The sequence below is a fragment of the Carlito syrichta genome, unplaced genomic scaffold (assembly GCF_000164805.1).
Source record: "Carlito syrichta isolate Samal-C Ts95f unplaced genomic scaffold, Tarsius_syrichta-2.0.1 Scaffold302914, whole genome shotgun sequence".
NCBI classification, from domain to species: Eukaryota; Metazoa; Chordata; class Mammalia; order Primates; family Tarsiidae; genus Carlito; species Carlito syrichta.
Window position 1 is genome coordinate 241,277 of NW_007247010.1, and position 15,392 is coordinate 256,668.

General features: G+C 36.7%; 1 protein-coding gene across 2 annotated transcripts in view; it reads right to left on the reverse strand.

The window, feature by feature from the left end:
- The window catches only part of PPA2 (pyrophosphatase (inorganic) 2), a 117,593-nt gene that overhangs the window by 22,195 nt on the left and 80,006 nt on the right, over positions 1–15,392 (reverse strand). For both annotated transcript variants that reach the window (XM_021711921.1, XM_008057260.1), the window contains 2 exons: positions 12,406–12,533; positions 9,640–9,725 (listed from right to left, as the gene is read on the reverse strand). In XM_021711921.1, the coding sequence (XP_021567596.1) occupies positions 9,640–9,725; positions 12,406–12,533 (214 nt within the window). The remainder of the gene's footprint in view (positions 1–9,639; positions 9,726–12,405; positions 12,534–15,392) is intronic.

A 15,392-nucleotide genomic window follows, 5' to 3' on the forward strand; every position in this document is an offset into this window, starting at 1 on the left:
GGCAGGTCTCGAACCTGCAGGCTCAGGCAATCCACTCACCTCGGCCTCCCAAAGTGCTGGGATTACAGGCTGAGCTACTGAGCCCAGCCAAATTCTATGATTCTTAAACAGAGAGGCTCATCAGAATCACTCAGGCAGCTCTTAAAACATATACATGCTTAGAACCTACTCCTTAAAGATCCTGTTACTAGGTTTAGAGAAGGGGACAATGCTTCTACGTTTTCTAACAATTTCTCTAGCTAATGCTGATGTGGTATGCATGTACTGATTGAGAGAACAGCTGTGACAATATGAACCTAAATTGAAGTGAGTAGGGAAAATATGTTTAAAAAGGAAGAGTGAAGAGGGCTTGCTAATCAATAATGGTACATTTTAAGAAATTAAGAGAAATAAGCAATTCACTACACAAAGGCAAAAAGAAATATGAATAACTCTGAATATATTTTACAAATTAAGCTATAAAAAACAAGAAAAATGGATAAAAATGAGCTCAAGTTCTGTGGATATTGACTTTAAATAATCTAGATGTGCGTAATTTATATACTGAAATTTATATCCTGGAAATGTTTAAGCTCAAAATATTATTTTGTTGTAAAAAAAATGCAAAGGAGATAATAGATACAGCTGTTAAGAGAGTAGGTTTGGAATCTGGGTAAGCCCTGGCTCTGCAGTACACTGTGTTACCTTAGATAAATTACTTAAATCTTTATGTAGCCTCAACTTTCTCAGTTGTGTAAAATGAAGATAATACAAATACATATCTTGCAGGATTTTTGAATATTGATTACACAACACATATAAAACACTCAGAACCTGGAACATAGTATAGAGTTACTAAATGTCAACTCTTATTGTTAACATAATCCTTATCATTATTTAGGAGGCTATAGCAAAATGACTCCAGAGTTTAGAAACAAAGTTAGATACATATTAAGGTAATTCAAATCAGCATAGAAGAAAAGATACCAGGCTATAGACAGACTAACCAAACAGATGGTCTCTTGCTGTGTAGCTAAGAAAACCTGGGGAAGTACTCAAGTCCCATCAGAGACCGCATAAGCTTTTTGGAAAGTACAATAAGGAAGGAGAAAAGACAATAAACAGAAAGCAAATAACTCTTCAGACAATCAGAGACTCCCTTCCTTTGGGAGCGACTCATGACACTAACTTTCTGACTTCTAGATAGTTCAGCCTAACAGTTATTAGGATAGACAGGACTAGAGGACATTCAACCATATCCAGGAGTCTTTTAGAGGAGTCTTTAGGATTCTCTAGGTTTAAGATCATATAGCTGGCATACAGATACAGTTTGATTTCTTCTTCTCCAATTTGGATACACTTTATTGCTTTTTCTTTCCTGATTGTCTACCTAGGACTCCCAGTACTATGTTGAATAGGAGTGGTGAAAGTGGGCCTCCTTGACTTGGTCCAGTTCTGAGGGATAATGCATTCAACCTTTCTCTATTCAGGATGACATTGGCTGCATATGTATTTTATTATTTTGAGGAATGTTCCCTCTATGCCTATTTTGCTGAGGGTTTTTATCATGAAGGAATGATGGATTTTATCAAATGCTTTTTCTGCATCTATTGAAATTATCATATGATTTTTGCTTTTTGATCTGTTTATGTAGTGGATCACATTCACAGAATTAGAAAAAACAATCCTTAAATTCATATGAAACCAAAAAGAATCAGAATAGCCAAAGCAATCCTAAGCAAAAACAACAAAGCTGGAGGCATCAAATTACCTAACTTCAAACTACACTACAAATCTGTAGTAATCAAAATAGCATGGTACTCATACAAGAGTAGACACATGAACCAACACACAGAACTGAGAATCCAGAAATAAGCACAAATACCTACAACCAACTGATCTTTAAAAAAGCAGACAAAATCACACTGGGACATGGACACACTAGTCAACAAATGGTACTGGAAAAATTAGAGAGCTACATTCAGAAAAATGAAACTTTGAATCCTATCTCTCCCCATATATAAAAAATAAACTCAAAATGGATTAAGGACTTAAATGTCAGACCTGAAGCCATACAAAATCCTAGAATAAAACCTAGGAAAAACTCTTATGGACATTGGCCTAGACAAAGAATTTATGACAAAATTCCAAAAGTAAATGCAAAAAAATCCCCAAAATATACAAATGAAACTTAACTAAAAGCTTCCACACAACAAAAGAAATAATCAGCAGAGCAAATAGAGAACCTATAGAATGGGAGAAGATATTGACCAACTATACATGTGACAAAGGACTAATATCCAGATCTACAAATAACTCAAACAAATCAGCAAGAAAAAAACAAACAATCCCATTAAAAAATGGGAAAATGACATGAACAGACATCTAACAGAAGAAGATATTCAAATGGTCAACAAACATATGAAAAAATGCTCAACATCATTCATTATTAGGGAAATGCAAATTAGAACCACATTGCTATTTATGCCAGCCAGGATGGTCACTATTAAAAAATAAAAGCAAAAAATATAGAGTCTGGTACAGATGTGGAGAAAAATGAATGCTTATACACCGCTGGTGGGAATGTAAATTAGTACAACTTCTATGGAAAGAGGCATGGTTACTTCTCAAACATCTAAAAGTGATTACCGGACTTCAGGCAAGATGGCAATGGGGCAGTTTGGTCCGTGAGACCCCCAGTGAAAGAGAACACCCATACAGACTCTTGCTCTCCCCCAGCGGGTGGGGCTCTCAACATTGCCAGCCTGCTCTTCACACACTGATCAGCCACTGCCTCAGCTACGGCCACTGCCACCACTGCTGCTCCCACCTCAGGAGACCCATGGCTCCCAGACCCGTGAAGCGCTCCCCAAACACCGCACTACTGAAGCCACTGCCACTGCCACACCCCACCCCTCACCCGGTTCGTGTAGATCCTCCCATGAACCGCACTGCTGAAGTGGCAACTGCCACCACCACTACCGTTGCCTGCTCCCTGGGCAGCCCTTGGCTCCCTCCCAGACCAGCCCGAGTAGCCAGTGCTATGCTGGCCTGTATTGCCCAGCAGTCTTGCATCTTTCAGCTGGGCTGCAGCAGAAAAAGAGAACAGCTGGAGCTGTGAGACCGGCTCCACCCAGCTTGGCCCATCTCCCAGCTTGGGATCCAAGGTAACAACATCAAAATGGGAGGGACAGAAACCCCTCCCCCATGCTAGAAAGACACAGGCCAGATCTGAGTGGCAGATTTCGCAGGCAGCCCAGATCTGATCTAGCCTCCACAGCAGGCCAGGGGCAACTGACCCTAACTGTGAGCAAGGCCACCAGCCTGCAATAAGAGCTAGAAATCAGAGCTGAAAGGACATTGGACTTAAAGAAAAAATCTCAGAGTGTGTTTGGTTAACTTGTTTTTTTGTTTGTTTGTTTTTTTATTCTTTGTCTGTCTTACCCACCTTTTTTACCCTTTTCTCTCTCTTCTTACTATTATCAATAACGTTTTCATACTTGCTCTAGTTCTATTAGTATACTGACTTAATTCTATTCCATTTTATTTTTTTCTCGTTAGACCTCATGTTTGTATAGGGGAATAGTACACCAATAAGGAGGTTGGTTAGCTTGTATGTCTGTATGATTGTATGTTTTAGTTTTTTTGTATGTTTTTGGTGTGTTTGTTTGTTTGCTCGTATCTGTCTTTGTGTCTCTTTTCACTTGTTAGTTGGTGCGTTTGTCTGTTTTCCCTCTTACTCTACTCTCTCTCCACCTTCCTGTTCCCCCTACTCCCTGTTCCATCCTTTTCCTTTTTCTTACCTCATTTTGCTTTCAGGGAGGAAACCTATAACCCTACTGTATGGACAGATTGCAAGGCAGTGGAAAGTGGGTTCCAGATTATCCATACACCTGTAGGTGGATACTCGGATCTGCAGATAGATTTTGAATCACAGCTCCCCCAACAATTAAATCTCAAAACTGCAGAAAGAATTGCTCCCAATCTACAGTCCAGCTTCAGAATTGAACAAAGCCAGAGGATATACATAAGGAAGAATAGGAGATTGAACAAAGAGAAGTAAAAGCAACCCCTCCACCCCTGAACAACAGAATTAAAGAACATGGGGAGGAGGGGAAATAAAAGTGGGGAGTAAAATCTATACAAATGAAGAAAATCCAAAAGAAAAATATAGGTCTCACACAGACCCCTGGGAGGTAAGACACGAGGAAACAGACTTCGGGAAAAAGATGGAAAACACACATGAATCAACCCTAAAACCAAAAGAAAGTCAGCAAACAGGAACAACAACAACTCTATAAAAACCTCATGACAGGGATAAACCCCCACATTTCATAATTAGCCTGAACGTGAATGGACTAAATGCACCACTGAAAAGACACAGAAGGGTGGGTTGGATAAGAAACCATGATGCCATTATTTGCTGCATCCAGGCGACTCATTTCACTACAAGGGATGCACATAGACTCAAAGTTAAAGGATGGAAAACAAGTTTCCAGGCAAATAGATCACAAAAGAAGGCAGGAGTTGGATTCTTAATATCAGACAAAACAACCTTTAAGCTATCAAAAATTTAAAAGGATGCAAAAGGATACCACATAATGATAAAAGGTTCAATCCATCAACAAGAAATATCCATCCTAAACATATATGCACCTAACACAGGAGCACCAGCATTTGTAAAGCAACTACTAAATAAACTAAACAAAGATATTGACTCTATTATGGTAGGAGTCTTGAATACCCCACTGACAGGCCTAAACAGATCATCAACAAGGATCCAGAATCTAAACTTGACACTTGACCAAATGGACTTAATAGATAACTACAGATTAATCCACCCAACAACCACAAAATATACATTCTACTCATCACCACATGGAACGTATTCCAAGATCAATCACATCCTTGGTCATAAATCAAGCATAAACAAATTACATGAGGTTGAAATCTTGCCATGCACATACTCACACAACAGTGGAATAAAAATATATATCAAAACCAACAACATTTCCCCAAAGCCCACAAAGGCATGGACACTAAACAGCATGAAGCTGAACAACGACTGAGCCAACACTGAAATCAAAGAAGAAATCAAAAGATTCCTGGAAACAAATGAACATGAAGAAATTCCTCACCAAAACCTCTGGGATGCTATGAAATCAGTTCTAAGAGAGGAGTTCATATCTCTACAACACACATCAAGAAAATGGAAAGATCAAAAGTGGAGAGCCTAACAAATCACAAAAGGGTGCTGGAAAGAGAAGACTACCAAAACCCCAACTTTAGTAGAAGAATCCAAATCACAAAAATAAGAGCCCAAATACGGGACAGAGAAGACAAAAGTATCTTAGAAAACATCAACAAAACGCTGGTTCTCTGAAAGAATTAACAAGACTGATGGTTCCCTAGCCAGACTGACCAAGAAAAAGAGAGAAAAAGCCCAAATAAACACAATCAGAAATACAAAGGATCAAATCACAACTGCCCCTGAAGAAATACAAAAGATTATCAGAAATTACAATGTACACCTATATGGAAACAAACTTGATAGTCTAGATGAAATGGAGGACTTTCTGACATCATTCAACCTCCCCAGGTTAACACAAGAAGACATCAAGACACTAAACACACCAATAAAAACCCAGGAAATTAACTCTGTCGTACGAAAATTACCTACAAAAAAAAAACCCTGGACCAGATGGCTTTCCAGCAGAATTCTACAAAACATCCAAGGAAGAGCTGATACCAACTCTATTGAAAGTTCCAGGCAATTGAGAAAGATGGAATTCTCCCCAAATCATTTTACAAAGCTAACATTACACTGACACCCAAACTGGGTAAAGATCCAACAAAGAAAGAGAACACAGGACAATATCCCTTATGAACATAGAAGCAAAAATCCTCAAGAAGATTCTAGCAAATCGTATCCAAAAACACATCTCAAAAATCAGCCATCATGACCAAATAGGCTCCATCCCCAGGATGCAGGGCTGGTTCAACACTCGCAAGACCATAAATGTCATTAAATACATCAACAGATGTAAAAACAAGAACCACATGATTATCTCTTTAGAAGCAGAAAAAACTTTTGACAAAATCCAGCATCCCTTCTTGATAAAAACCCTCAAACACCTAGGTATAGAAGGAACATACCTCAAAATAGTAAGTGCTATCTACAACAAACCCACAGTTAAACTATTGCTAAATGGAAAGAAACTAGAATCATTTCCCCTGAAAACTGGAACAAGACAAGGCTGTCACTCTCACCCCTCTTGTTCAATATTGTATTGGAAGTCCTAGCTCAGGCAATTAGACCAGAGAAGGAAATCAGGGGTATCCAAATAGGAAAAGAAGAAGTCAAGTTATCCTCTTTGCTGATGATATGATCCTATAACTTGAAAATCTAAGAGAATCTGTCAAAAACACGCTTGCACTGATAAAGGACTTGGCAAAGTCTCAGGGTACAAAATAAATGTGCAAAAGATCATTGCATTCCTATACACCAACACCAAACAGGCAGAGATCCAAATAAAAAGCACAATCCCATACACAATAGCCACCAAAAAAATGAGATACCTCAACTTCTTCCTAACCAGAGAAGTGAAAGACCTTTACAATGAGAATTACAAAGCACTGCTTAAAGAAATCCAAGAAGGCACAAACAAATGGAAAAATATTCCATGCTCATGATTAGGAAGAATCAATATTGTTAAGATGTCCACCCTACCAAAGGCAATCTACAGATTCAATGCAATACCCATTAAGTTACCAACATCATTCTTCTCAGACCTAGAAATGACAATACAGAAATTCATATGGAAACATAAACGACCATAAATAACCAAAACAATCCTTAGCAAAAGAAACGAAGTAGGAGGTATCACACTTCCAGACTTCAAACTGTACTATAAGGCTACAGTAATCAAAACAGCTTGGTATTGGTATACGAACAGGCACAGAGACCAATGGAACAGGATAGAGATTCCAGAAGCAAAGCCTCAATTTCTCAACAAACTCTTTGACAAAGCCTCCAACAACAACCAATGGGGAAAGGAGAACCTATTCAGAAAATGGTTCTGTGAAACCTGGCTGACCACATGCAGAAGATTGAATGAAACAGGAACCCTACCTATCACTATACACAAAAATTAACTCCAAATGGATCAAAGACCTGAATGTAAAACCTCAAACTATAAGAATCTTTGAAAACGCAGGAGACACCCTTATAGAAATTGGAACTTGGAACCAATTCCTATTCATAACTCTAAAGGCCAATACCTTAAGAAATAAGATAGACAAGTGGGACCTCATCAAAATTAATGAGCTTCTGCAAAGCAAAAGAAGTCATCAAGAGATTAGGGAGACAACCCAGAGAATGTGGGCTGCCAAGTGTATAACTGACAAAGGCCTAACTAACATCTAGGATCTACAAGGAAATCAACCATGCCAAAAGAAAAAAAACAAGCAGTCCCTTAAAAAGTAGGCAAAAGACATGAATAGACACTTCTCCAAAGAAGATATATGGGCAGCCAACAGACACATGAAAAAGTGCTCAGTCTCACTCATCATCAGAGAAATGCAAATCAAAACCACATTGAGATACCACCTAGCCCCAGTAAGAATGGCCATCATTAATAAAACAAACAAAAACAGATGCTGGCGAGGTGGAGAAAAAGGAACACTTCTACACTGCTGGTGGGAATGCAAACTAGTACAACCTCTTTGGAAGACAGTGTGGTGATTTCTGAATGAATTAGAAATTGATCTTCCATATGACCCAGCAATTCCCCTATTGGGAATATATCTGGAGGAACTCAAATCATTCTGCAAAAAAAGATACCTGCACATGTATGTTTGTTGCAGCTCTATTCACAATAGCAAAAATATGGAACCAACTGTATTGCCCATCGAAGCTGGGCTGGATAAAAAAATATGGTACATATATACAACAGAATATTATGCAGCCTTAAAGAAGGACAAATATATGGACTTTGCAGCAACTTGAATGGATTTGGATCAATCATACTCAGTGATTTATCACAGAAACAAACAACAGAGTTCCATATGTTTTCACTCATAAACAGACCTTGAACAATTATAATGCTATAAGAAAGCGATTGGCAGTAGTGGGAAACCTCAGGGGAGGGGGGTGGGATTGGTAGTTGAGAGAAACTACTAGGGGATGGAGGGGCATCTTTGCCCCTCATCAACAAGGGTACCTGCACTATTTATATACCTAACCCTGAATCTGAAGCTGTAATGCCCAAATATTTGTATTACAGGATATATAAGCCTTTTCAGTGACTTGGATAAAATATTCCTTTAGACTAAATAATTATTTACTACATCTGATTGCTTCATTTTAATGATTTCTTTAAAGTCTCTCTTGAGTCCAGACTATGCTCAGAGGGCAAGTACTTTTATCATATTCACAGGAACATCCCTAGTATCAGCACAGTACTTGGCAGTAGACTCTTAATCAGTATTTGTTGAAAGGAAGAATGGCTTCTGAATTTCTCCTGATTCAGAGAAGGGAACAATAAAGCTGGGTAGTGCTCTGCTCTCCAGAATGATGTAACTTTGCTTCCTACAGCTCGACTTACCCAGAGTCAGTTGTTTTTGTTCCCAAGCCTGTTTATATCAGTTGCACTCGTCACAATAGTTTCATGATTAAGTAGCAATTAAATTTTTAGATTAAAAGAGTGTGGAAAGAGAACTGTTGTATGAACACTAAGTAGACTCTCAAACTATTGAGTCTATAAATAACACTGAGGCTCTAAAAACCCCCCAAAAAGGCAAATCACTACAAAAACTCGGTGTTAAATTTGGTGTGCTGGGGAGAGAATGGAGCTTCATCAATAAGGGTACCTGATCTCCCAAACCAGGTGAAGTGGGGAGTGAGGCTCAAACTTTACCTGTACAATGACCGTTTGTATACCTAACCCTGAATTGTGCTCATATCTTTAAAATAAAAATTTAAAAAACGTGGTGTGGATAACTGCAAAATACTTTTTAAAAAGAACTCTAAAAAATGTAAGGGATTATAAGTTATATGGAGTTTTAGGATTAGAGAATATTTCCTATTCTATCCTATATTAGCATACATACAGAAAATCTACATGGAATCTACACAGAAAAGGGCTCAGCCCTATATTCAAAGATGAGTGAATGAATATACATTTAAATGTTTTAAATTAAAATAAAGTGTTTGATTTATATAACTATTGTTTGATTCCTCTCAATCAGCTAAAGATCCAGATCATGTTGGATAAAAAGATTTTTACTTCTTATGAAGAAATAATGTGGTAGTTCTTAAAAACTTAGTAACCATATATTTGCTTGTGGAAAAACTGCTGTTTTCTAACCTATCATTGCACAGATCACTGTGTATTACAATTAGATGGCTCTCTACTTGTCAGTATCCCCGCTAAACTATAAATCCCTTGAAAAAGGAGCATGTCGAGTCCTAGCTTCATAGTGTCCAGCACTTGGCAATGCCCAACGAACAGGCATTCTATATTTCTTAAATGAGAAAAAAAAAACCCTGCAATTCCATTTTTCAAAAGAAAATCTGAAATCTGAGTAGTATTATATGACTGTTTAGTACCAATAATGACATAAAGTTACTTATATAAAAAAGACAAACTCAACTCTTACCAATTTATAGTCCCTCTATTACAATTCTTCATAAGCAGTGCTTTCCAACATTCATGAGTGGATTTAATAACTTCAAGAGCAAAAGCCTAGCTCAAAAAAAAAAAGAAGAAGAAGAAAAATAAGATACAGCATTGTTATACTAACATAATACTAATCTTACATGACAGTTAATTGTTAATAGCATGAGCTCTGGAGTCAGGCAAACCTCAGCATAAATTCCTTATTTACCAGCTGTGAGACTTTAGGCAAGTTACTTAACCTCACAAAGCCTCAGTTTCTTCATTTATAAAGTGGATTATAATGGGAAAAAATCTATATCAGGTGCTGGCAAACTAGGGCCTGTGGGGCAGATCCGGCTGACCCATATATTTTTGTAAATAAAGTTTTATTTAATATAATCACATGTTTACATTTGGTCTATGGCTGCTACAATAGCAAAGTTGAGTAGTTGTGACAGAAACCATACAACCTGCAAAGCCTAAAGAATTAATTATATGGTCATTTAAAGAAAAAAGTTTGCCAGCCCCTGATCTAAATCATAGAGGCACTGAAAGAATAAATAAGATGATGCACGTAAAGTGTTTAGGCCACTACCTGGCCTGTAGGTAAGCATGTACTTACTAATTTCATCATCATCAAAACTGCAAGCAGTCTAATTGCAAATTAATTTAGACCATCCACTCTCTGAAAGTAGTAAACTTCCTTAACATTTTCAAAATGTTTTCTTAGTACTAACCCATATGGTGTCTAAAAATGCATAATCAACAATAGATAATATAAATCTAATAAGAACAACCAAGGCAAACCTGTTTTATTATTCCAAAGTAGGAAGTTCTTTAGAATTTTTTCCCTCCAAAATGTTGTTTTCCTTAAAGAGAGTCCTTACTAGTTAATTCATACTAGCTCCTTTCTCCTTAAATAATGACTAAGCACAGTAATGAAGATGGTAAGAAATATTGGGAACTGAGATGTAGTAATTATGGGAAATTTAACCTCTGAAAAGTTCTCTACAGTCTGATGTTGCTATGGAATGGCTTAATGTTCAATGAGTGTTGGGGAGTCTCACTTAAGATATGGAACAAGAAATCGAATTTCTTATCTAAATAATACAAGGAAATATTTTTAACCAAAATATTCAGGTAAATGTGGTTACTCAGAACCAATTCCAAGTGCTTGCTTAAAAGAGCAGGAGGAAAAATCTAGAATAGAAGATGAAAGCCATCTTTTCGACCATGTTAAAGAGGCACAATTTAATTATCTCGAGTTATGCTCCGCTATAGTTTAGATGTTTGTCCCATCCAAACCTCATGTTGAAATTTGATCCAATGTTTATAGGTAGGGCGTGGTGTGAAGTTTTTGGGTCATGGAGGTGGATCTCTCGGGAATGTTAGCTCCCACTAGAGCTAGTTAGAAAGAGACTGGCATCTCCCGCTCCTTTCTCTTGCTTCCTCACTCTCCTGTGATCTCTGCACATGCAGGCTCCCCTTTGTCTTCCAACATGAGTGGAAGGATCCTGAGGAACTCACCAGAAGCCAAGCAGACACCAGTGCCAGGCTTTTTGTACAGCTTGCAGAACTGTGAGTCAAATATACCTCTTTTCTTTATAAAGTACTCAGACTCAGATACTCCTTTATAGCAACATTAAATGAACTATGTCAGGCTCTATATTTTAAACAAGAGGTGGTAAAAAATTAGCAATGCATAAAATGATTATTTTCTAAAGAGGTTGTATAGATGAACTCATCTTCATACAGAAAAAGTTGAATGTTTGTCAAAAACGACTTCATGCTTTATGAATTCATGACTTAGCAAATGTTTACCATGAGGCAATAAGGGGCCACAGAGGTACTATATATACTTGAAATCTGTATTGTTTGAAGAATAAAATACAACATATTTTTTTAAGAAAAGTAAAACATAATTTATTGTACAAAATTTCAATATTTTATTTTTAAGAAAGAATTCAGTCTAAAATAAGTTTCGTATTTTTATTTAATAACCCTAGACAAAGCCCTCAAGATATGAAGGGTTCTTTTAATGTGCCTTTTGAAAAATTCTGGGTTCAGCCATTAATTCTTGTATAGCAAAACATTTATCGTAAATTTTAAGTTTTCATTAATATGCCTTAATTTACTTACAAGGCATACATACTGGTATCTACTTAAGTTAGTTTAGAATATGCAATTTACATAGTGGTAATAACTTCAAAATTTTTCATGTTTTAGAGTTTAACTCCTTGGCTTATTTTCTCCATTTGTGTCACATTAGAGACACATCATGGTAACTTTGTGGTATTCTAACAGAAAAGTTTTATGACAGTAAGATAATTCAAGTGCCTTCTTAATTGTTGAGCAGCTTAATTCAGTTATGGTAGAATGAACACTTACTAAGAAGTAAGTTGGAGCCCCAATGGATTTACATAAAGGACAAGTAATTTTCTTCTTCCCAAAACATTTAGTAGCAAATGGAGATGTTTTCTATCAAAATTTGCAAAATTAAATTTATCATGGAAATCCTACATTTTCTGAGAACTACAGATAGATAAATAGATGACAACAGATATTTTTCAGCCTTGTTGGTTCACTTAAGAGAGGTTTCTTGAAAAAATTTAAATAACAAAAATAGTGTCCTTAAATATGGAACTCAGTAAAAAGTGTTTTTCTTATCATGCTACATACAAATGTTCACATAGGGAATCTCCCAAGTGAAACAAGCATTGTACAAGTATCAGAAGGTACATATTAAAACAAATATTCTCATTTTCACCTTGTTTTTGAATTCGCCATTAAAAGCAAACTGGTTTTCTGGTTTTCCTTCTGGCACCTTATATAATCTAAACCAATTAAGAGTAGCTTCTAGGTAGCCTGGTTTGAACTTCTTAACATCATCAATATCTGTAGGTAAAGAAACAAAAAGATGTTTTATTAAAAACCCAAATTTATTATATATTTATACATTATTGTACAGTAGACTGAGAGAACCAGGAAACATGGGGGCCAGTCCAATAGCGGTACAACCGTTTACGATTCCTAACAGCACAATGTTTGGCATGTATCATGTCACTTCTGGACATTTGTGTTCATATGTAAAGTACTATTTCTTCATTCTACAAACATTTATAGACCATCATCAGACAATGTGTTAGGTATGGGGAATAAATAAATAAATAAATAAATACAATATTCTTTTTATCAAGATGTTCAGAGGTCTAACTAAATGAAACAAATAGACAACAAATTGCAATTAAAGTGCAATGAGGTTTAAACAGAGACTTTTATTCAAGGAATGGTAAGGTCATATAAGAGGGAGTGAAAGAAAACATTTTAAAAGCAGGAAGTATAACACCAATCAGATAAGAGGAAAAAAAGGTGGAAGGAACAGCATACATAAAAACAATGATTATATTTCTAAAAATACAAACACAGATGGGTCAATAGTTGGGACATCTCTATTAGGTTGTTTAGTGGGATAGATGCCCAGGAAAGGCCAGTCACGGAGGATTGTATATACAGTAGACCTCCCCTTATCCATAGTTTCATTTTCTGCAGTTTCAGTTAACCATGATCAACTGAGGTCCAAAAATATTAAATGGAATACTCCAGGAATAAATAATTCAGACATTTTAAATTGCACATCATTCTGAGTAGCATGATGAAATCTCACACTATTCTACTCCACCCTACCTGGGTCATGTTGAATCCCTTTGTCCAGTGTATCCATATTGCATATACCAGGGGTCCCCTACTCCTGGGTTGCAGACAGGTACCAGTGTATGATCTGTTAGGAACTGAGCTGCACAGAAGGAGGTGAGTGGCAGGTGGGTGAACAAAGCTTTATCTGTATTTACAGTTACTCCCCATCACTCACATTACCACATGAGCTCTACCTCTGTCAGATCACCTGCAGTATTTGATTCTCATAGGAACAAGAACCCTATTGTTAACTGCACATGGGCAGGATCTAAGTTGCATGCTGCTTATAAGAATCTAATAACTGATGATCTGAGGTGGAGCTGAGGTGGTGATGCTAGTACTGGGGAGTGGTTGCAAATATAGATTAACATTAGCAGTGAGGTTTGACTACACAGAGACCATAATAAATCAATTGCTTGCAGAGTCATCAAAACCCTATCAGTGAGTGGCAAATGAGTTGATGTATTTCAGTCATGCAGGTGTATCATATGGCAGACTTTAAGTCAGAATCCAACACTTATTTTAGTCTGCACATAGCCCACCCATTATTTTACTTAACACTTCTGTCAGCACCTTTTTTAAAATGGTGAGTTGTAGAATTATTTCATTATATATTACAGTGTAATAATAACAGAAATAAATTATACAACAAATGTTATGGACTTGAATCATTTAGAAACCATCTCGTTTCCCAGTCCATGGAAAAACTGTCTTCCAAGAAACTGGTTCTTGATGCCAAAAAGGTTGGGGACTGCTGGTATACACTACCTGTCATTACACGATGCAGCCTTCTTGGTTAGCAGACTAATTGTCAGGGCATGGCAGTGCTTAGGTTCAAGTCACCTTTATTTTACTTAATAATGCCACAAAGCCAAGAGTAGTAATGCTGGTAATTTTATTATAGTATATTCTTATTTTTTAATTTTGTTATTAGCTATTGTTGTTAATCTCTTACTGTTCCTAATTTATGAATTAAAGTTTAACCTAGGTATGTTTGAATAAGAAAAAAGTATATACAGGGATTGGTACTATCCAAGGTTTCAGGCACATGTCTTGGAACTTATGCTCTGCAAATTAAGGGGGACTACTATACTATGCTAAGAAATTGAGGACATTCTGTAGGCAGTGGAGGGTTTAAAGCAGGAAAATAACATCAAAATCTATGATTTAGCACTATCAGTCTAAAAGAATGTTGAAGATAGAACAAAGATTTCAGGAACCAGAAAAGAACATACTAAAGTCGGATGAGAAGGGTTTCATGCATTTATACACCAAATATTTGGTAAGTTCCCACCATGTGTCAGACACTGTTCTAAGCTGTGAGAACAGTAAATGGAAACAATTCCATGCTTTATATAGTAGGAAGAAGCAAGTGACAAAGAAACAGATTCACAATATTCAGCAGTCAAAAGTTCAATAAAGAAAAAAAAAGCAGAGTGAGGAAGACAGCCACTGCTGATGTGGCAATTTTCAACTGGGTGGTAACTCAATAATACAAAGAATTTATCATTTCAAATTCTGTAGTGACTTTCAGGGTTTACTTTTAAGTTATATTACCACATAAACAGCTTTCTTAAAAAATTCATAGAAAGTATCACAACTTCTGACAAATAATGTATAGCCATTGTTTACGACAGAGCTGTTTCCAAATTTGAAAGTTTAATTAACAAAGATTATATGGTGTCTCCTTAAGATAATTTTGATATTAAAACTATAAACAAGATGTATGTTTTATAAATAATCAGAGTTCTAGGATAGAGATTCCAGAAGCAAAGTCTCAATTCCTCAACTAACTCATCTTTGACAAAGCCTCCAACAACAACCACTGGGGAGAAGAGAACCTATTCAGCAAATGGTGCTGGGAAAACTGACTGGTCACATGCAGATGATTGAAACATACCTCTGCCTATCACCATACACAAAAATTAACTCTAAATGGATCAAAGACCTAAATGTAAAACCTCAGACTATAAGAATGCAGGAGACACCCTGGAAACCAAGTCCCAATCAAAACCCCAAGTGCCCATGCCATAAGAGATAAGATAGGCAAGTGGGACCTCA